At 29.5% G+C, this 24,647-nt stretch overlaps 2 protein-coding genes across 9 annotated transcripts; one reads left to right on the forward strand and one right to left on the reverse strand.

Moving 5' to 3' along the window:
- Positions 1-1,037: 1,037 nt before the first annotated feature.
- Positions 1,038-17,871, reverse strand: LOC100166151 (ABC transporter G family member 23). Of its 8 annotated transcripts, XM_029489278.1 has the most exons (18): positions 17,745-17,871; positions 15,570-15,675; positions 14,387-14,483; positions 13,941-14,025; positions 8,338-8,512; positions 6,701-6,833; positions 6,479-6,633; positions 6,101-6,208; positions 5,901-5,994; positions 5,041-5,193; positions 4,793-4,920; positions 4,299-4,515; positions 4,027-4,204; positions 2,523-2,638; positions 2,381-2,451; positions 2,102-2,190; positions 1,821-1,997; positions 1,349-1,668 (listed from the first exon to the last, which is right to left on the reverse strand). In XM_029489278.1, the coding sequence occupies exons 5-18, from the start codon at positions 8,478-8,480 to the stop codon at positions 1,349-1,351; spliced, it is 2,082 nt and encodes a 693-aa protein (XP_029345138.1). In that variant the 5' UTR covers positions 8,481-8,512; positions 13,941-14,025; positions 14,387-14,483; positions 15,570-15,675; positions 17,745-17,871. The 8 variants fall into 8 exon arrangements, with proteins under 8 accessions (XP_016662483.1, XP_029345138.1, XP_016662482.1 ...); XM_016806993.2 differs by lacking the exon at positions 14,387-14,483; XM_016806992.2 differs by lacking the exons at positions 15,570-15,675; positions 17,745-17,871 and adding an exon at positions 14,557-14,807.
- A 3,011-nt stretch (positions 17,872-20,882) lies between these two features.
- Positions 20,883-21,251, forward strand: LOC107884580. The gene has a single exon (XM_016806986.1). The coding sequence runs from the start codon at positions 20,883-20,885 to the stop codon at positions 21,249-21,251; it is 369 nt and encodes a 122-aa protein (XP_016662475.1).
- Positions 21,252-24,647: the final 3,396 nt, after the last annotated feature.

A 24,647-nucleotide genomic window follows, 5' to 3' on the forward strand; every position in this document is an offset into this window, starting at 1 on the left:
GACATGCCAGCTGCCCAGCTCAAGATGGATAGGCTTGGACAATCCACCTAGTTGATGGGAATCCCTGTGTGAAACGACCTCATCAGGTTCATCTCCACGCGATAATTTATAAATTATAAACCATAACTACTATAACCCACATGACTTGAAAATTCCTTGTGTTGTGTGCTTGTTTTTGAATCTACTAGATCAGAGGTTCCCAAACTTTTTATTGTACGACCCATTTTGAGATATTTTAAGAAATTTGGCGACCCACAATACATTGAATGACCTTTTTTTTTTTTTTAGGTATTTAGGTACTTACTAACACTAATTAGTTTCAGATAAATCGCTTTCTTTTCAATAGGTATAACTATTAATCTGTTTGATACGGTGCTGTAAACTCGTAATCGTCAATCTCGCAGATAACGATTAACGAAAAACTGCGCGACCCACCAAAAATATAATCGCGACCCACAGTTTGGGAACCTCTGTACTAGATAGAATATAGAGTGTTCTAGTGTTGATGATTGCCTACCTTCTACTTAGTCGGAGATATTTTACATTTTGTGTTGCTGCAGATACGGTCCATTTTCATTGGGGCATAAATATCTATATCCGTAACAACTTAAGAACCAATATAATAAAATAATTAGATTTGGAATTTAGATACTTTAGGTCAGGGCTCGTCATCTTTAGAGGAATATTTGTCGATCTTATTAAAAATTAATTATACTTTATACTATTTGTTGATCACGTGCGTAATCTTAAAGTTTAAGACTTAAACACACTTTTACGATTTATGTACAAATTACAAAGTAAATTATTTACTAACAACGAAAAAAATACAATTTTCCGATGGAGAAATAATGAAAGAACAATATTATTATACAATTTATCATTATGCTGCACGTAATAAATTAAATTGTAGGTACACCGTACACCTAAACAAATAGTGGTAGACCACCAAGACGCTTAGGATGTTTAACGTGGCTCACTTGTTGGAAAAGGTTGGTGACCCCTGTTTTGGAGTATAATCAAATCAAGTAAAACTAATGGTCATTAATCATCAATAAAGTTGTATAATTTGTTCAAAACTTATACTTATTGGTAGTTCTATAATCTATAATACCTTATATGATATAAATATATACGTAAAGTGTATAATATACCTATAGGTTATAATGCATTATAATTATTAAATAATCAAGAAACTAATAAAAAATAATGAAAAAATGTCGGTAACCATAATTTCGAACAGTATAAAACATAATCTGCATCATTTTGACACAATAAAATACAACGGACGTAATCTCTACTTGTAGGTACATGGCTTATAATACATTTATTTACATTTTATTTACAAATATTATTTGGTTACATTTCGTAAACCGTTGTTTTTCTTCACCACGATTATGGTAACCAACATAAATACTCCAATCCATCCGGATGCGGACAAAAATCCCTTGTAGACTGTCGGGTGCGTTATCGACCAATCCCTGGCGGATAGGGCTCTGAACGATTCCGTCGACAATGTGATCGGCAAAATCCATCCCACTGATCTCAATATCCAGTGCATGCCTTCCAGCGGCCATATCATCCCACTGAGCATGGCTAGAGGGAAGAAACTTCCCAAGCCCATAAACGTGGCAGACGTGTCGGTATTGCAGAACACCGAGACCATAAATCCTTTATAAAATAAAAAATAATAATCACGCTGAGTCGTCGATATCAGAACGTGTAGAATGCGACTACGCAAGTACGTTTCCATTCCCAGTAACCGCTTTTTTTCTGTACGGATGTTCTGCCTTTTTATATACAATTATATAGTTTTCACTCACCGTAACACATGCCACTGGTCCCCGTCAAGAATAGCAACGACAGCGACCACACTAAACTCCCCACCATAGGATTATCGAAGAACACAAATAACACCAACATCATCAACGCCGTTTGAACGCTCAAAACTATGTACTGGACCACGATGTGAGACAATATCACTTCTGTCACCGTGACGCCTTGAAAACAATGAAGATTCGATTAGTCGTATTAGATGCACAGGGCGGCGTTCGGACCGTTTGCAATTTAGATATTATATGATTTTATTTTAAATAACTCATACCTGCTACGAGACTCCTCTCCAACAATCCTCCCATCTTTTCCATAAGTATCGCTCCCACGGTGAACACCATCGGGAGATAGAACTCGAATCTGTGGATCAAAATATTGCCATATTAAAAAGGATATTGCAGTACACTCTGTCTTTAATTATTGTGGATTAGCGTGCTAGTTGAATAACACCACACAATGTACATAAGCACATAATTGGCTATATTGCTGTATATCGTATATATACGTTTAATTTGGTATTTATTTTTTAATATTATGAAAATAAACCAACAGTGATATGATAGCTGGAGCTGTGAAATGTCCAAAACTCGGGTTGTTGTCTCCGTAAATTGCGTCTTCCAACTAAACAGTACAGCGAAGAAACATATTATTATACTATTTAATGTCCAACAATGATTTTCATCAAATATTACCTTGATCGGAATATCAGCCATCGCAACGGGCCAATTACAGTCTCTGAATACACTTTCTAAGAACATCACATACCTCGAAAGCATATCCCTTCGTAATAGGTTACTCACGTACTGGTCTGTAACAATGATGTAGAAAGATTTTTAACGTTTTGATAAACAACAAATTGCGTAAAATTAAAATTATATAAAATTAAAATACTTTGTAATGGCAACATGCTTAACTTTATAAAAAATTTTCTATCAGATAGAACCTTCCAAGTAAAAATAAACTGCTTCCTCTCATCAGTATTCAAGCAAGGAAATAGTATACCTCAAGGTTTCACCATTTCAGTTACTCTCTTTCTCATCGTCATTCACGACCTATGTGAAGTAATTAAACTCCCCGTAAAATCCTCCTTATATGCCGATTATTTAAAAATTTGGTACCGTGGAAAAAAAAAACAACATACAACGTCCAACTTCAAAATACACTCTCATCACTTGTCAATTTGTCAGCTATTACTGGATACTGTTTCTCCTCACCAAAATTACAGAGCATCACACAACGTAAAAAGTATAATGAACTAGTTATAAAAATAATTAATTCCCAAATACACACTATGAAAACCATGAAAATCTTATGAATCCTATTCGATACCAGATGCATTTGGAAGACGTGAGTCTCCGGAGCATTTCGATCGAATTTCAATCCCAAACCTACTCAATATTTCCTATACTCCACCTATAAGCCCAATAAGAAAAAAGAACGCCATGTTTTTATCCGCTAGGTGAGCCCAGAACAACCTCGATTTCCATCAGGGTTTTCGAAGTGTACTTCAAATCAACAGTATTGATTTTTCCAGGATCATCAGACACAAACTCCCCATCATCCCTCCATAGACAATGGATATAAATATATATATATATATATCGCACGTCAATACTACCCAAAGGTGAAACTATACTCATCGTATATAGAAACGAAATAAAAAATAATCCTCGACGAGTACCCTTGGTACCTATATAAGTTTTTCACCAATGGATCCAAAATGGATGCCGGAGTAGGAGCTGCGGTGGTATACAACGAAAAAAACAAAACTTCTTATATAAAAGCATATCATTAACCAATAGCAGCTTATATGTGGTCAACTTGCCACACCAAACTTAACGAAGTAAAAAATACAGTTAGAACCAGACTTATGCCAAACATATTGTAGAGAAATTCTTAAGGTCAAACATATAATTGTCCACTACCGTAACTTCAGTAACATTAGAGCTCCCAGCTTGTTATTCCAGAAAACCTATATAAAGCACTAAACCAGATCCAGACAACTAAAAAAAAATCTCAAATATCTAAAATTAACTGAATTGTACAACCCAATATAAGATATTATTCTATTGTATCATCGTTGTGCTGTAAACCATTGTAGGTAACTTATTATGTATAATTTCATAAGCCAATAACTATTGTTGTTGAGGCTTTAATAAATAATAAAAAAATAATAATAATATACTATGTACTTACTGGACATGTCTTGCCATATATTGACATCACTGATATTTAAGGTCCTTTCGGTTAAATTTTCGGGCATTTTTATTCGTGCACCGAGCGATTCTGAATAACCTTCTTCGAAATATAACACTCCCCAAACCTTATTCTTCTTGACGGCAAATTTCGCTTCGTCCAGAGAATCGTACTCTATCTGATTTATTAATTATACGTGTTGTTATTTGGTTTTTATCGACATTGGCAATAGTTAACTAATAAGTAATAATTACTATAATTTTAATACTAACCAATTTGTAACTTTTATCCTTTAAGTTTTGTAAATACCGACAACTTAGCGGTATACTGAAATTGCATCCACTCGACGGGTAACTACTGCAACTTGACATACCGTTTTTAAGCTCTTCGTTGACCACTCCTAGTTTCAATCCTTGGGGATCACGACCAATACAGGTGCAAAATAAATAACATTGCACAACAGGCAAGATCATTAAGAAACACATAATCCTACACAAAATTAACACACAACGATATTAATGCGTATTAATTATTTTTTAATCACTTTTATATGTAACAGTAAATTATATAGCTAACATTGCGACCGCAGTTACGGTATAAATAATATTTTATGGTTTTATCATATGAATGGTTAAAACATAAGATACATTTTATTTATGATTAGTATAAAAATTGCAATTATTGAACTGTGGTGTATATTCTGTGGTGAGTGATTTAAGATAACTATATGTCTATATAGGTACCTATTAAGATATTTAATACTTACGGTATATTTCTTTTCATCCAGTAAAAGTTTTTTAATAATTGTGCTAAAATTCTCGATTTTGAACAAATATTATCTGGTTTCAGTGGTGCCAATGGTTTTTTATATGGTACAGGATATGTTTCAATATTCTAAAAAATAAATATGAATTATTAATAGATGTTTAACATTTATTTATAATGATAACTATAGTTATTATTTTAAATAAAATCTACAAATATAACTAAACATAATAATAAATTCTGACATACACAATTTTCATCTTCTCTGTCCATAATGCTGCGTCTGGTTTGGCGTTTGCTAAGCTCCAGAAAAGCTTGTTCCAAAGTTGAGCAGTTGTGTTTTAAAAGCAGTTGATTGGGAGATTCTTCAGCTAACAACGTACCATCTCGCATTAACCCAATCTTTAAACATACAATTAAGTTAAACTAAATATTAAAATCTATACACATAAACAAAAAACACTCTTATAAAAAAAAATTATGAAATAAACCATCATACAAATATATGCTTTCCTGTATTATTTTCCCCACTAAGTATACTACCGTTGATTATAAAATATAAATATTATTTCTAATCAATAGTAATATCAATGGATATTTTCTCTACTCGTGCCTTTTCATGTTATTTTAATAAATTGTTCTACCATCACAAAATGTACTTTTAATGTACTTTGAATAATGGTAGAGTGGATTAGGTCGATTATAATACGTACTCAAAGATTGTAACCAATAGGTTACCAAATAAATTATTATTTTAATAATAATATTACAATTTTAGCAAATATTCACCCCCGATTATTTTAAAAAGTAGGTAGGTACTACAGAGAATTTTCAATTTTGACCTCCCAAAAGTACCAATTAGATACAATTTTCTACCAGAAACCTCCCGACCCTCAAAGTTGATGATCAGTGCATTTTTTCTATACATTTTTTCTATAGAATATTAGTGTCTTTAGACACAAAGATATAAAAGATATAAAACATAGATCAGAATCTAAAATTATCAATCGATATTTGTTATAGCCCCCCCCCCCCCTGTATTATATCATAATATAGATATCCCGTTTGTATACTCGTATAAATGTTTGCATGATTAATGATCTACTAACCGTATGTGCTTGTCTGGCTTCTTCAATATAATGTGTGGTAATCACAACAGTCTTATTTCCATTGGCTGTCATATCTAGAAGATGTTGCCAAATGCTACAAGAATACAATAGGTAAAATATGTATAAAATACAAATTAAATAAAAATTAATAAAATGGCATTTTTATTGACATTTTATCTATGTAGATTGTAGGTATTTACCTAGCACTCAGCACTGGATCTACACCTACGGTAGGTTCGTCAAGTATAAGAAGTTGAGGGTCGTGAAGCAATGCAACCGCGAAAGACACTCTTCTTTCTTGACCGCCACTAAAAAATATTACTATAGTCTATAGCTGTCTATAAAGTATAATACGTGCTAAAGCTATAAATAAGTTTCTATTTAAATACCTACATTAAATACCTAAATATGCATACTTTTATATATATATATGTATATTTTTTTGTTGATCGGTTTTTAAAAACATATAGCGATACAATAATTAATCTTAAAATTTAAAATTATAATTATTTGAATACTCAATTCTATGATAGCAATATATCCATAAGCAATATAATATAATATATGTTTAAATTTACCTTAGTCGACTAACAATATTATTTTCATGAGGTAGTTCTAAAAATTTCAATAGTTCATATGTTCTGGTTTCTATTTGTTTATGACTCATACCAAATAAACGGCCATAATAGGTCATTGTTTCTTTAATACTAAACTCTTGGTATAAAGCGAGTTCCTAAAAAAAAAATGTACAAACATTTAAATAAACTTATCTATGCCTAAAATATTTTAACAACAATTACTTGAGGCATGTAACCGATGTTGGACTTCGTCCTAGCTTTGACTTGTATATCCCCAGCATCGATCTGACACCGTCCAACCATGCAGCTGAGTAAGGTAGTTTTACCACAACCACTGGGACCGAGAAGACCATATCTATATGAACCAAAATAAACCAATAAGTTATACAACCAATATGGGTATAATTTATTCACAAATATTTTGTTATAAATATAATTGAGGACTGTAATTTGTTTATTAATTTTTAAGTATTTGTAAGGTGATTTGAGTCTAATATCCAGCCATAAACAGTTAAGAACCTTCTACTTTCTCGATTTTAATTATACAGATATTTATATTTTTTATTTTTTTAGTATTTTTACTAGATAGTATTACTTAGTATTTACAAAAATGCGGGAGTTTTTCTGGTTGGCGCGTGAATATAATATGATTAAGTTTTACCTAGGTATATTAGATATCATCCTCATTGCATACAGTCATACAGATGATGTGTAACATTAAGAATTTTCTATGTAATCTCAATGATTGCCTAATGGGTTATAATATGGTATTTATGTCTAGCAATAAAATATTTAATATTACCATACATATATATAACTCATTTATTACGTATACAATATACACTATAGTCTATACACATAGATATTATATATAACTCCTAGATAGTTAAAGTTAAATTATAATCCTATCCGTATTATACTAATCAAATACCTAACCTAACCATTATCATCTATATTATACAAGCTAGAAATCAAACATTATAATATTTCCATCAATTAGTATTATATTTAATTTTTACACTTGAAAATTATTCTGATCAACTGTCATTCCAAAAGTTTATTGTTTTATTACCCGAAGTTAAATGAGATTGTTTAAGATATTTTTTAAATTACATTTCCTTTGTATCAACTTTATTAAATTTGCCTAACCTTTAGTTTTTATGGTACAGTAAAAAACGTAGCTGATAGGTATAGAAAGTTTACATGATTAGTAAAGACATTATGATGTACAACATAGGTATATTTGTATTATGACATGTCATCAATGACCCTGATGTATGGTTAAATAGTAATCGCCTTTCTCCGGCTATGATATAAGATATACCTAGATATGTTCGACACAACACACAAATTGTTGATTAATATAATATTATATAGGTACTTATATATTACGATAGTAACGAGATTTGTTCCCAAATCAGCGAACACCGTTCTGTATTACCTAGGTACTAATTATTATTACTACGAAAGTAAGAGTCAAGTACTTTTTTTAAATAGCAACAGGTAATATATTTTTTTTGATTTCATTCAGAATTTAATATTAAAATAAATGTGTAGTGTGTACATTGTTATTATTTGTTTTGATTTTTACATAACTGCAGGATATTTAAATAATATCTAAGAACACCTAGATTTTAGTTTCGTCGGTCTCGTTACAATTATAATTATATATGGGTAAAGGTATTATGACTATATAATAAGTTATTTAAAAAATATCAAAACCAATATTTTTTCAAGTACCTACCTATAAGGTGTATGGCAAATATGGTAACATAAAAATAAAAATGTTTGATAAAAATGTATAAGAATCTTATAATATTTGTATTTTTAACTTTCTTATTTATTATTAATTTACTCACATAGTTCCTTCGGGTACAGTCATGTTGAGGCCTCTAAGAACGACACTGTGGGGATTGTATCTCTTATATGCGCCTCTGACCATAATAGCTGGTGGGTTATTGCTTCCATACTTGTCACTTAGAGCCATTCCGGGTGATTCCATTTTTAAACAATATTATAATTTCAACTCATCACCTGGAATAAAATTAATCGTAAAGGTATATATTTTTGTATGCGTCCAAAAAATATAAATAAATATTAAAATTATGATACAAACAAACATTTACAATATTACAATGTTATCTTCGTATTATTAAACAGTAATTTCAGTAAACATCCAGATGGAGCGACTTCAACGCCTAATATTTTCGTCTTTATTAGGTATTAATTTAAAATGTTCGTCACGTTGATGTTAAGTACTAATTTAGTGCTTAACACTTATTGTTTATTAATCATGTAATTATTTAAAAATTAGTCAAGCGTGTAGCAGGGAGGAGTAGAAATTTGATATTTATTTTGCATTACTGCTCCCCGTCAAGATATTAAATAATCATAATTTACTATCTAAATTAGTGGTTGAGCATTATCTACGTAGTTCTAATATACACATCTATAGAGGCTAAAGCTTTTAATGAGCAATTTTTAATACATTTTAATGTGTATCCATAACATTTACTTCATTAATATTCTTGAAATTTTCTTCGAAACTTCAAGCCGAATCATTGAGAAACGACGTGAGAATTATTATGACGTATAATTTCTACAGTTAGTATAGTTGCGCAAACTCCACCGGAGGTTCGCATTATGCACAGGTAATCACTAGGATTAATTCAATTGAAATTTCTTAAGCACATCCAAGGCTGTACATTATCAAAAACAACGCACGCGTAAATTTGTAATATTTTAATTTGATATATGATATATCTAATTATTAAAAATAAAATCAATATCAATTAACTTTTTTATTTTGTACATTTATAACGACTACCAGCTATATAGAAAACCTATAATGCTTTGAATGTAAATATATTATTAACTATCTGAAGCTTACTGGAAAAGCTCGTGGACAAAAATAAAAATCTAGAAATTATTCAAAAATGTTTTCGGAATTAAAAAGGCATTTTTCAAATAGATTTAATCGATTAAACTATACTACGAAATAAAAATAATATTGCAGCAATAAAATAATACTAAACTGCAATTGAATAAAAATGTCAAATACATACCTACTCAATATGGAGTATGTTTTAAGAAGTTCAAATTATATAGGTACTTATTTAATTCAAAAACGTGATTACTTCTATTACATGAAAAAAAAATATTACGTTATGAACATATTAACATCTAATACTGTGTTGCCTAAATGTGTATTCACAAATTACATATTATAATTTATGAGGAAAAATCTACACTAATAGTTATTAATCTGCAAATAATAAAAAATAAAATGTATGCCTATTTATATAACTTAATTAATATAAGCAAGTATACTTAGATTTCAATTTTTATGAAAGACATATTCACTGTTATTATTACTATAATGACAACAACGTGTTTTGTGTTCATCCTATTTTGTAGTGTATACTATTGATACCTAGGTAACCTATTCAGTTAATATTTTATACATTTTACTTATTTAGTGACTAAACGGTAGTATAGGTACATACGGCATATACATAAATATAGTATATAGTACATACAAATAAGATATAACATAAGTCTTCCGAAAACTGTACATTCTCATTCTCTGTACCTATTCTATGATGTGTTACTATGTAAATCAAACTTATCAAACTACCACTGCAGGACCCTTCCAGAGTACGTGAACCCAATAAATTTCCTATTTCATTAAATATTCGCATCGCCTTCTCATCCACATTACGAGTTTTTTAATGAAATATTTACCTAGATATATAAAATTTAATATTAAATACCATTGGATATTAATTTATTATATACTATTATAGTGATGAATGATGGTTTATGGTTTATTTTTTAACGATAGGTAATTTAAACATAAACTAACATTATTATAATATTAAATAACTAAATGTATAATGTGTAACTGAATGTAAAATAAAATAATATTTAATTTGAATATCGTTGATTAGTAGATATTTAATGTGCAGTACTTACTTATTTTTAATATAAAATCATATAAATAAAAAATATCAGCCAATGGCCCAGAATCCTTAGATTATCTTAATAGAAAACATTATACGTTTTATAATAACGTTATTGAACACGTAGGTGTCTAAACAATATTTGCATGCCAAAAATCGACGTCCTACTATCAAAATAGTTGTACTTATTAAACTAAAAAAATGCTTTTAAATTAATTTACGAATGTTGGTATAATATATTTTGTTCTATTGATTATCACGTTTTACGACTCAACGAGAACAAAAACTCGCAATTTTATGATTTTACCGAATGAAACAATTTATGCGTTAGATAGGTTGTCGATTTTTACATTGATATTTATAATATTTATGCATGTCACATGTACAATACGTGTATGACGTCATAAAGCATTGTATACATATTTTGTTGATCGAACTCGAAGTCAGTTTGAATGTAAAAAATACTATTATTATTATTATTTCGATTTGTATTTCACATAAGTATTCACTGACATATTATTATCGTTCTGTATTGAAGTTCTTAAAATACATTTCGAGGACTCAAACGAAAGGACTCGAAAAATCGACGAAAAATCTACTTAATCGTTTAATGTTTTCAACTTCTTCGAGTTGACGAATATAGGAAAAATACATACAATTAAAAGATAATTTACCGTATACAAATCTTAATACGTTTTCAATTAAAATGTTCCCATCTAATTCGCGCATCCCATACTACCCATCGATATTTAATTGACAATTTTGGAATGACGAGTTTAGCAATATATGATAAATTACACGGACGATATATGTATACCTATAGGTATCACAAAACCGTTTAGAACTTAGAAGTTTGAACATTTCAGTCCGCTTTCTTTATATTATAGGGAATGAATCAAAATAGATTTTAAAATAACTACTCGTATAATAGTCGTATAGATATTATACCTAAATAAGACTTTTATTTTTATATAGATCGATTTTAATATTTTAATTCGATTTAGTGTTATGTAAGTATAGGTAGGCACTATAAATCATTTTTTGTTTAGTATCGATGCATCTGCCGTGTAACATTATAATTCCAACAACAATTTGTTCGTGTAGGTATAATACAGCACATTAGAAAAATATTTAAAAATTATTTTATTTATTATTATAGTATACGCACAAATCGTTATTGAATATTGAATAATAATAATATTCCGCATACATACAACATATTATTTTATTCGTTTCGATATATACATCAATGATCAAATGCGTCGATGAATGTCAATAATGTACTATTGTACTGTTGAACTATAAAACCACAAAAACTATAGGTATACACATAATATTAAATAGGTACAGAAATAAAATAAAAACTAAAGGAAAAAAAAAACTAGTATTTTATATCTTGTTTTAATATTACGAGTACCTACCAACACACATACACACACACGACGGTATTTTTTATATCATTATTATTATTATTATATATCCTGGTATACGGAATGATTTCTGAGTGAAAGTGGTCAGCGCGTAAGAAACCAGTTGGGTGCTCATAACAACCACGTTCGTTACATAATTGTGTACAAAATATCCAGAGAGCAAGTGACCTAATATTAACAAACTCGATCGGGTTATTGAACACACGGCGGTTCCGACTTTTGATGAGAATTTCCGGTATCCGATTATGATTTTAACACACGATATTATTTTATTATTACTATAGTATATACCTACCTATAATTAAACATTTTAAACGCTGTTACCGCACTATTATAATATATGATTATGTTATTGTATAATATTTTCATACTCGAGCTCTATGAGCGTGTATTTAGAAGAATATCGTACATCTTGGTCATTAAAGTTAAACGCAGTCCTATTGCAGAATTTGTATAAATGATAAAATGCACGAATACTTGATTGATTTGGAAAACGTTCAAGATTTATTCAATCTACCGAAGTGTCGTTCATGTTTAACAATTTATGAAATTGTGATAATATTTTTTTGCTATCTATACTATACACGAGTTGAATGTGAACGAGGTGCTTTAATTATGATTTGATAGACTACAGTAATCGTTCAGTGTATAGATATTTGTTAAGTTTAGGAAGACTTTACGATTTAGAATACGTGTATGAGATCCAAGTGCGATCTGAACCGAAGTAGGTATAGTGACGTCTAGTAAATATTGTAAGCATAATATAAATTGTATAATATACAGTACCTACCTATAAATTCTTAATGTGTATACAATTAATGTGAAACGATTCATGATTTTGTACGATTATCATTATTGTTCGATATACTGTTATGTATTTAGGATAAGTCAATCGTATTTATTATCTATTGATATATTATAATACATATTTTATGTGTGAATTAATTAATTAATTTAAAACACTATAAAACTCTAAAAAGAAAACATTATATTTTACAACTATTCATAGATTTTCCAAATGCCAAAAAGGAATTCAATTTATCCAAAGTAAAAACACTAAAAAATTATAAGAAACAACATTGTATTTACTTATCAAAAGCAGATGTCAAAATTATTGTAAAACTTTTAATAAACAGTATAATATTAAATTACTATTATCGATATCCATTATTTTAGCATGAAAAAACAGCCTGTGCAATATAATTAGACTACAATTTTGACGTTTTAAAATAAGTTAATTAAAATTATTACTTACGTACCATTAAAGAGTGAAACAAGTAAGAAAGATCGTCCGGATTACACGTGTGTCTTACAAGACTAGAATACGTATACTGTGATACATGTGACGGGATAACCAATTGTTGATGGTAGCTCGGAATAATGACGTAACCCTTTTACCGCGTCCTTCTTAAGATAGTTCTGTTATTAACACGAGGAAGGGAGATAGTAGGAAATTCGCTCGTCTTAACGCAAAAGGTGGAGTATTTTCAATCAGAACATTGCAATTTGCGGGGGACTACGATAACATAATATGAATGGCCGGCTAACAAGGCCCATGGACTTAAGTTCAGTTACGTTTCAGATAAATCTTTTATCGAATAGTAAATTATACCGATCAATTATCTTATTTTCTTTAATGTTATATACCTACCCTCAAATCAATATTTTGATTTAGATCATACAAATATTAATGTTTTTTATACAAGTAAAAATATCAATTATTTTTAATGTAAGTAAAAAAAAACCAATGTATAAATACATAATACATACGAGTGAAAAACTTATGTGTCTGAACGAAATGTGGAGGAGGGACTGAGTGTCTTTATAAATTTACCCTTAGAACTATAATATTATAAATTGTAATTTACTAAAATTATACTACAAGCGCAAATATCTGAAAATTGAATAATTTTTCTTATGACACAAACAAAATATACCTAATATCTCACCATTATTACCATGCATATTATATATTATTAAAAAATTATAATATCTGCAATCAATCAACTGGTTTACGTATAAAATGTATCAATATTATTATTAGTGTATAACTTATTTCACATTACTTACCATTTTCAGGTCTTAACGAATCATCTTTAACATCACTTATCATCACTCGTCAAATGATCATCAGGTCCCGAATAATAACAGAAATCTAAGGATTTAAAAAAAATAATAAACTTATGATTTGGAGGATATTAAATATTACCAGTTAATAAGTAACACTAGACAATATTCAACAATACTATACGTAATGTCAAAAATCGTTTAGAGTTATGTAATCCAATAAATACCATTGTGATACAGTAATTACATTTTTATCATTTATTTATAAATGTGATAAATACATTGATTAATAAATAATAATAAAAGAAAAAAAATTGAGATATTAACAGATTGGTCACTGCAGCAGTATTACGATTGGCGAATGTCTTTTAATTAAAAAGCGTTCGAAAGTAAATTGTATGCAATTAATTCGAAAATCAATACAACGTAGTCAATAGTTATTATATTACCCAAAAATGGTCGAAATGTTGGAAGAAGTCGATGATACTCGTGATATGAGTTTCTCCGTCGTTTTTTGTCGTATTTCTCGACAGCTACTGCTTGAAACTTCGAAAATTAAAGATTTGTTAAATGTAAAACGTCATGTTTATGATCTCGGTATAATATGGTCGATACCTACAACTGTATATTTACTTAAGCTTAATTCACTATAATTAGCTACACCTGATTGTTTTTCACCAATTTCTAGGTGGTTTATAATGTTATAATTTCCGTAGGTGCTTAGACATTTTCCTTTTGACATAGTTATATCATTTGCAAGTTTGCAACTAACTATATGTAGGTACTGTAATGCGCACAAGATACAACAGTACAACACTGTGAGTACTTACTACCGCCAGGACCTACGACTAGAACACTACACAAACAATTCTGTACACGCAACAATTAATAAGCTACAGAGGTTTTAGGATAACTATAGTTTAAAACTCCTAGTCGAAAGATAACAAAATATATAATCAACGGAACATAATAATATGTGCCTATTAAAATTAATAATGATACGAGAATCAATTAAATATTTATAATATGGTACACACAGATGCACAATGCACACAGTAATACACTTATACCCATGTTTTATTATTATACTCATTAATAATTGTTAAATGTTAAATTTATTTATCTGTATTATTCTCTATCTGTTTAAACGCACCTTGTTATTATGCTTGTTTAAAACTGTTACTAGCCCATTTAAATTAATATAAGAAATATGATAAATAAATTATGATTTATAACCGTACAAATATATAAATTAAAATACACATATAAGAGGTTTACAATTTTTAAAATAGTATTTAATAATATATTATATTTAATACGTGTAAAACATAGGTACGTAGTAATATTGTAAAATAGATGATATTATACTTAAAAGTTTTTTTTTTTTTATTATTATTATTAAAAGTATAATTGCACATAATATATATACACCAATATTATATATATAATTTGTATTTTACATGTGTAGAAATATTGATATATGAAATAAATTATGTGCATATGGTTCATCCATATCATCGTACAAGATTAACTCTATAGGTTCAAAATCTTTAAATATAGGTAAGCATTAATATTATGATACAGGTTAAGTATAAAAACACATTAATAGACAAACATTGTAAATATACCTACCTTTAGGCTTTGTGATTTACTGACAATTTCAAAAGTGACCTGTTAAAATTATCTGTGTCGAATCTTCAATCTGTACTGAACCGTAATACGAACTCTTGGAGCATTCCTACCCAAAAAATATACACTGATGTATTATAAAATCAAAATGTCATGTTATTGCGAAACCCTCATACACACATACACACGCACATATATAGGCATATCGTAAATAGCTACTAATCCATAAAACAAAATCTAAAAATCTAAAAAAAACGATCACATACGTAATTAATACGATGTGCCTTATATAGAAATAATTATACTTATAGGATACGACGGATTTTTTAGACTAAACGGCCAATAACTATATTACTTATTACTTATGATTCTTAAACAATTGGGTAGAGAACCCTATAACCTTGGGTAGAGATATTTATATATCGGCATATCGCATAAATATGTGTAAAAATATTAGGTAGGCTGTTCTAAGACACTCAGCTGTCGCCTGTCCTTGAAACAAACAGAACTATTTAAATGCATTGGAGTATTGGACTATTGGAGACTGGAGTATATGAATAGATACTTTTAGAAAGTTTATCCTTGAGATCTATGAGACAGGTACCTACCCAAAATAATTGTTGATAAACTTCCTATATTAAAAATATTAAGCCAGGAACGAATTGGTGTATCGCATGGTCATAATAAATAATAAATAATATATAATACGCAACGTTAAGGTTACATTTCGTATTGTTGTTTACGATTACGATTGATACGTATATGGTATATGGGTAAATGAACTACTGAAGACCAAATGACCTATACCCACGGTGTACCTAAACCTAAATCCAATATATATACTACATATAGACATATAGTATACATACCATTCAATGTATAGTTTACATGTTTGATGTTACTGATTCTATATTTATCAATAATTGAGTCACATTTGCATATAAATTATTTATATGCAAATGTGACTGACCACAGTTAACAAAACAGTACACAGACGAGTAATTAAATATGCACATGCAATGGTGTATCCAGGATTTTAAAATGGGGGGAGGGGAGCAAAGCCAAAATATTTAAAGAAAAATACTCGAAAATGTACAATGATAATTTATTTGTATGTTGTTTCAATGTTTTGAATCGGCCAATGAGGGGGGAGGCATGGTCTACTGCATCCTATCCTACTCCACTGAGTACATGACTTGACGTTGGTAGCTGATGTGATATAATGTGAAACAAAAAATAAAAAATAAATACTTGTAGTAGGTATATCTTTTTTGAAATAAACTTTCATTTTAATATATAAACCTAGTATGTGAAAATTAACTTTTTCAACAATAATAAATTATAAGTTATAAGTTATAATTATAGTTTTGAATAAAGACATTTTTTTACAACGTAGATATGGTTGATTTTCTTAGTAAAAATATAAAAGGGGGAAATTAGGTAATCGCTCTGCTGTACAGTGGGTGTCGAATGTACCTGGTCACTGTGGTGCATGAGTCAAATTTGAATTCAATGATAAATAGTTTGCATTCGAATAACGTTTCTGAGTAAGGTCGTCCATGTATCGTCTAAGTTTATGGTAATATTTTATGATATATATTTATTATTTATATTAAAGTGAGTAATTAATTTAATAACGCAGTAGGTTGAATTTTTTTTTAGTGTTTTTGTTTGTGAAATATATTAATATAAGTCAAAAAATTGTAAGTGCTCACGAATAATTATTGTGAGCACTTAAAATTTTAAATTATAATAAAATTACTGAAATTATTATTTTTTGCTTAATTACTCGTCTAATTTCGATCAAATTTTAACTTAAAATATCTATAAAAAAAATTGTGCTTATAATATATTTTTAGATTGTTTGGTTATATTAATAGTATTGAGTATAATTATTGATGTATCTTATTATTTAAATTAGGTATCTAGTTTGACATGCAACATTTAAATATCATTTATTCATAAAAAATAAATAAGACTGCGAAATTGTACAAATCAATGTAGGTAACAATAATTATATTGCATAAAAAACGAAGATTTAAAAAAAAATCATAATCGATAAGTATATAAAACACAAATATATACAATTATATTATATTATATTTGATTGGTTATTATTACGATTTAAGACTATAGAAATATGACAGTGTTGATAATTATTTAAAATAATGGTAATACCAATATAATGATGGAATTTTCTTCTTCGGTTTTTCATTCATTCGTACTGTGTTTTTAATATTCACATTAAAAAATAGATTGAACGTTTAAGTTGTACATCTTAGCTGTGCGCTTATAACTAAACTGATCTTATTTAGGTAGTAATACAACTGTGTAGGTAGGTACCGAATATATTAAATAAATGTATAATGAGAAGTAATAGGTAATTTGAAATAGGTAATGTTATTATTGTTGTTGTTATTATTATTATTATTATTAGGTACCTACCTATTGAGTTATTAGTTATTACTTATTACCATTATTCATCATTAGATATCGGGAAAATTATATTATGCATTTGCATGTTCATGGCTACTAAGTGTATGCGCGATCATGAGGGTTTAAAATGTGGGCGTTTCAAATCAAATTGATTGTATAGACCAAATTTTATTTTGAATATGGATTTAATCTTAAGGGTATATAATATATATATATTATATATATATGTATATATATGTATATGTATATCTAATGATTCTAATGTTATCTATATATACTTATATCATACTATTTTGTTATTAGTGCACATAATTTGCATATTTTACATACTCATAATAAATAAACGAACTATTATTAATCCTCTTTTCGAATTAAAAATCTAAATAATACAACAATTCACGTAGAAACTAAACTTCCGTAAAATAATGAATCTTCGGGTGAAACTTGTGATATATAGAGTGCAGTGCATCGCCGGCGAGGAAACGCTATAAAGCGTTCTATTTGCTGCTCCGAACTAGAAGTATAATTAAGATATATTACGAAAATAATCCGAATGGAACGAATTATACAAGTACATATTTTAATTTTACAATTACTTGGGTTCGTATGTTTTACGATTTGTTCGCTTATCACCGTTGGCTTATTTTTTTTTAATACAATTGAAATTTCTCTGGCGTTTGCCGTATATTCCATTTAGATGATATCGATATGAATCATGATAAGTTCATTTTTAGAACTCTTTCAACTTATATCATCTGACTTTCTGTGTCAGCTGATTGTTGCATGCCAAATTTAACCGTACAAAATTGTCCACATCTTTGTGAAATAACCAAATCAATATGTTATCCAAGTATAGGTGAGCACGATACCTAATTGATAGTAATTATATTATTAAGTATTTATAAAAAAATTATCATTGAACGCATACAATTATATTATAAGTTTTACCATTACCTACTGATTATTACGAGGCAAAATTTGATCATGTAGTATGATTCACTAATCACTATAATATGCTATTTAATGTATATATAAAACAAATTAATTCCCACCAAAAGGAAAATAGGTACTCTTCTAGATATTATACATATTATTTTAACAGTTAACACCACAAAGAATACCTAATGATAGTCCTGTAATATTTTCACATAGGTATTTATCTATTGTGTTATGCGAATCAATTAATATTTATAATAACTTATACAGTAATACTACAGTGCTTCTATAAAGTATAATACACTTCTTAGTCACTAACAGAACAATAATTTACTGATAGCTAGGTAAATAAATTAAGGTAAAATATAATTTTGGTATATAAATTCTATATGTTATAAAATATTCAATGAAATGAAGGCTGGCACACAGCTCAAAATCGTTGTTTGTTATAAATAATATGATTGGAAATCACTAATCAGCTCGCGAGGACTGGTGTTGAGGTTGAGACACGCTAAAATGTATTTTTTGTAAATACTCATATCGTCGTGTGATTTACCTCCAATACGCTCGGCGCACAAATATTCTTCAAGTACCTAATTCTCGTCTCCCGATACCTGACAAGACTGTGTATGCGTATATTACAATAGTCGTGTATACAAATTACTAGGTAATTAGTATAATTATTATACTTTCCATTTTAAGCCGACGGACGCACCGCCGTTATAAAAATAAAGCTATGCATATTAAAACGTATCCATATTCATCATTAACAAAGGTCTAATACGCGATATTATAAGTAAATACACTTATTTAAATTGCTGTACATAATATTATATTACGAGATATAGGAGTCATGTATTGATCATGTTTTATAACATTTATTAGAAAAAAAATAGAACGGTATTTTTGATATTTAAAAACTGGTATAAGTTAAACTTAATATGAGGAACTTTAAATAGGTAAAAGTTTAAAGGTTTAAAAGTCAATTGACCCAATAAATGTTTAAAAATACTCATAACTCACTTAAAAATTAAAATATCCTAAAAACCCGACGAGAGAACACAGATAATGTTCTGACTTAAAAGTTTGATAATAGGTGAATTCACTCTATTATCTAAACTGACAGCATACTATTGAAATTGGCAAACGAAAATTTGCTATGTCGTAGTTGTGTAAGACGGTGACAATATAGAAGGTACGACCAGGGGCGTGCTCAGAAAATGTATGTGGGGGAGGGGGGGGGGGGGTTCAAGTAAAATTGAAGAAGCTAGTCTTTTACCTAACAGAATTTTTAATAGGAAATGTATATTGGGAAATATTTCTTTATCACACGGTCTCAACGTTTCTAAACAATTTTTTGGATATTTTACATACTTATTAAGTTTGGTATACCATATAATATGTATAGTTCAGCTTTAAGCTTTTAACTGTTAGCTTATCGGTATCGAGGTAAAATTCAACAAGTTCATCAAAGTTGTCTGAATAAGTTCCAGAAAATAAACACTGAAAGCCTAAAAACGTCCTCATAACGGAAGCGTAGCTGTCGGTCATTCAAGAAGTGTCATAGTTATAACGACCAGTCTTTTTACTTTTTTTAATTGTTTGATTTTTGGAATATAGTTTTTATTATATTTCCGTTTATTTTTAATCAAGTGTTACTTATTTTACTTTAGTCTTGACTTAAAGGTTAGTGAGTGCTCAGTAGGTACTCTATATCGGATTTGGGGACAAATCCGCCCCCATGGCTCTTTAAATACATGTCTATTATTATATTATAATTTTTTACATAGTAATCTGTTGTTGTTTGAGTCCTGAACAAAGGTTGTTTTACTAGGCAGGGTTGTTAACCCTGCGCTAAACCCCCAACCTGGAGGTCCAGACTACCCCAACCACTAAAGGTCAGAGTAGGGCTATTGCAGTGTACTTATCAAGGAACACTGGGCGATGGGAGCGCCACTTTCCCTACGCCTAAAAACCGCCCTACGCGGTTCAATTAAGGACGACATTACGGGAGAGTGGAGAAGAAGGAAAAATAGAGAACTACAAGAAATGTTTAATGAAAATAACATAGCAGATACGATCAAGAAAAGAAGGTTGCGATGGGCGGGACATGCTATGCGAAGCCGGAACTCTCTACTAAAGATGGTGCTGGAACAGAATCCAGTAGGAAAAAGGCCCTTGGGAAGGCCAAAATTGAGGTGGGAAGATGTAGTTAAGAAGGATGTAGAAGACTTAGGAGGCGGAGCAAATTGGAAGAATCTGGCAATGGATAGAGTTGGCTGGAGAATTGGTTGTGAGACGGGATGGTCCTAGCGGCCGATTAACCCAAGAAGAAGAAGAAGAAGTAATCTGTAAGCTAAAATTCTTGTCATCCGCCCCCTACAAAAAATACTAAATACGCCACTGCTCTATATCTCAAGTGTGAGTACAGAAACGTTTGTGTGTAAAAAACACTTTTAAAGTACCTAGTCAAGACTGTTATACATGTTATACTTACTTTCTCATTCAGTACTCGTTATTACGGTCAAGCTTTTCAAGAATAAAGTAACCTTAGAGTTGTAGAGTGTAAATCCTGTTGGACCTTGTTTAATTATCCTTTTGTGCAGTGCTCGTTATCGTGGACCGTGGTCACCAAAAGGAAAATATTTAAGTGGGCCGCTTTTACAGCTGGTGTCGATAATTATTAACTCGTTTGGCGGTTTGGGAATCGGAAAGCGAAAAAATATCTGTTATATACGCCAAGTATTTGCGTGGCGTACTTATATGACGCTATAAAAAAGGATTTTTTTTATTTTTCAGTGATTTTACTATATTAGCTACCAATTATATATATTAGGTACGTACCTATGTACAAAAAAAAAATGTTAGCTGGTTTTCAAAATAGTTGGTTAAAAAATTATTAGGTATTTAATATTTATATATCATATTGTATAATATTATAAAGGTGTCCCTGCAGCTATAGGCATCATATTATCACAATATACATGATATAATATAAGTTATAAAGCCGATAAAATTCAAAATACCTATACCTAAACATACAGAGTGTAACCAGTGGCGCCGAAGTCCATACTGTCGTCGGGCCGTGGCCCTACCTCTTTTTAGAAAAATGTGGCCGGCCGGCCATATTTTATTTATTTACATCATACCTTTATTATAAGCATGAGTATATTTAAACCGTGATTATGAATAAATGTACATTAGGGTACCTCTATATTAAATAATTAAGATATTATTGATGCCGGGAAGTTTTAAAATTGCTCGACCACATTTTAAAAACTTCGGCCCCACTGGATGTAACAATTTTTTTGAAAAATATTCAATAAAAGTTATTTCATTTTCAGTTCATTCTGTTACACCTGATGTTCACCCATAATATATAGCCGTCAGCCATACAGACCTGGAACAGAAGTCACTGACAACAATTATTAATGTAATTACCAATGTTATTGTGCTAATAACATAATATACAGTTAGTTACATATATTATATTTGGCAGTTGTTACTTTTTTCAACTGCCGTTTACTCCGCACAGACCTGATACAGCAAATATCTAATAATAATAATAACTACGATAGTGTTATTACCATCGACAAAACCGCATGCGCAGACGGTTTTTATAAAACGACGTTCATGTCATGAAAACTTCCTGTACATTATATTATTATTATATCGTATGGATAGGTTCACGTCGTCGACCGCGGCTGTTATAATAATAATACCTACCTATATAATACACCTACCTACTTACTTCACGACTGCCACCGCTTGTGTAACGCGTGCAAGTACGATACGACGTATATAAATGTGTATAATGTTATTGCTATTATATTTTATATATATATATATACGCTGCGCACACACGAGCAGATTTCTCCGTCTACAAAAACACTTTCCTCCGTTTCCGCACACCTTAAGGTCACAACACGGGTACGGCCTTCTTTTTATTCGGTAACCGTTGCGATGATGATGATGATGATGACAACGCGTTACACAATATTGAACATAATACGTAGGTAGGTATGCCATCTGATCGCACAGTGTTTATTTATATTATACATTTATATGCATATTAGGTACATTTACCCGGCACATTCGAACGTATAATAATGCAATACAATTAGGTAGGTATATATAGGTATTAAAATTCCGACGACGAGTTATAATAATATATAATATTTATCTGGCCATATAATATTATGCACACCGGGTCGACATACTTTATTTATTAAAAAAAAACGGAAATACAGTACTTAGGTATACGATATAATATTTTGACGGAATGGCCGCCGTTATTGCGACGTAGGTACATATTATTATGTCGAGCGGTCGTAAAAATTTACAAATTAATATAAATAAACACCATATACTCATTACCCATACGTATTAGAGGCGTAAGACGTACAGTAGATTTTATTGATTTTAATTTACATTTTTTTTAAGCGTGAATTATACTAAAACGGTCTAGAAACGACCGTATATAAAGACATAAAGTCAAATCATTGTCAGGTACATACTTTTCAAAGTCAATTTACTGCTCGCAAATGATGAAAGTGTTCTGAAAAAAAAATTTCACGATTAGTGTCTATATAATATATATTCGTTATCTAATACCCGTTGTGGCGTTATAATATTATTTAATTTATCTTGACAAAGCTTTAGACTTTTAGAAGGTAGACACGAATTCTTATAGTGATATGATTATAATCTATACTATAAATAGCACTATTGATACGGTCAATGGACCTAGGAAAAGTTCCGGACACACAAAATATTTGGAATGAAGTTTTTAATTTAATGAACTAGGTGTCTAGGTACTTTATTTTATTTTATTTAAGAACACTGTATATTTCTATAAATAAACTAGACAATTATGATTTAATTAATCCAATATTGTTACTGCTAAATAAATAATAATGACTAGGTAGGTACTACTTAATAAGTTCCATCTTTTCTAGTAACAACGAAATACTCATAACTAAACTATAATTAAGTATAAACAACTCAATCTTATAAAATATATTTAAAATAGGTAAAGATAAATTAATACAAAACTAAAATTTAACAATACCTACACTTTACAATTATTACAAGTAGGTAGGTATATAGTTAATTTGATAAATGTATACTCCATATTAAGTTCTTATTAACATATTATATTAGAATATACATTTTGAATTTACATTAATTTTATTTTCTTGATTTATAATCAAATATCTACCTAAGTATGGGAATTGGAATGTAAAAAAAAAACAGAATTTTTAAAACTACAAGAGCTTGTGGTAGGTAAATATGAAAATAATTAAAATGTAGGTAACTCAGTAGTAATAAGTAGGTAGAAAATTAGGTTAGCTTTATATTTTATGACATAAGAGACTAATGAGTAATGAAAATAAAGATGTAATATCATGTCCAAGAGGTATAATGATTTGAATTTAGAAAAACTTCGTTGTGTTTAGCCCTAAAACTCTTATCTTACACGTGATCGTGATAACTCATTCAAAAAGGCTCGTCAAGTAGATATACAAATTGTGAAATTTGATATTTAAATAATAATAAATTAGCTTTTTAAATATTTAAAAAAAAATATACATTTTAGTTAGAATTTTTATTTAACAAGCCAGATCTTTGAAACTGGATTGTTGGTTAGGGTTTTGTACTTATGTTAGAATCACTTTGGTTAAAAGTGCCGTAATATAAGACTATCAC

This window comes from Acyrthosiphon pisum, chromosome A2 (assembly GCF_005508785.2).
Source record: "Acyrthosiphon pisum isolate AL4f chromosome A2, pea_aphid_22Mar2018_4r6ur, whole genome shotgun sequence".
NCBI classification, from domain to species: Eukaryota; Metazoa; Arthropoda; class Insecta; order Hemiptera; family Aphididae; genus Acyrthosiphon; species Acyrthosiphon pisum.

What these genes read in the sequence shown, in the direction of transcription:
- LOC107884580 (XM_016806986.1), top strand. Translation starts at nt 20,883, where the DNA reads ATGGGAGCGCCACTTTCCCTACGCCTAAAAACCGCCCTACGCGGTTCA.
- LOC100166151 (XM_016806994.1), bottom strand. Translation starts at nt 8,480, where the DNA reads ATGGAATCACCCGGAATGGCTCTAAGTGACAAGTATGGAAGCAATAAC. An exon ending in AATATTGTTAGTCGACTAAG is followed by an intron (nt 6,209 to 6,478) that starts GTAAATTTAAAC and finishes AATATTTTTTAG; the next exon opens with TGGCGGTCAAGAAAGAAGAG. An exon ending in TGGATGAAAAGAAATATACC is followed by an intron (nt 4,516 to 4,792) that starts GTAAGTATTAAA and finishes AATTTTGTGTAG; the next exon opens with GATTATGTGTTTCTTAATGA.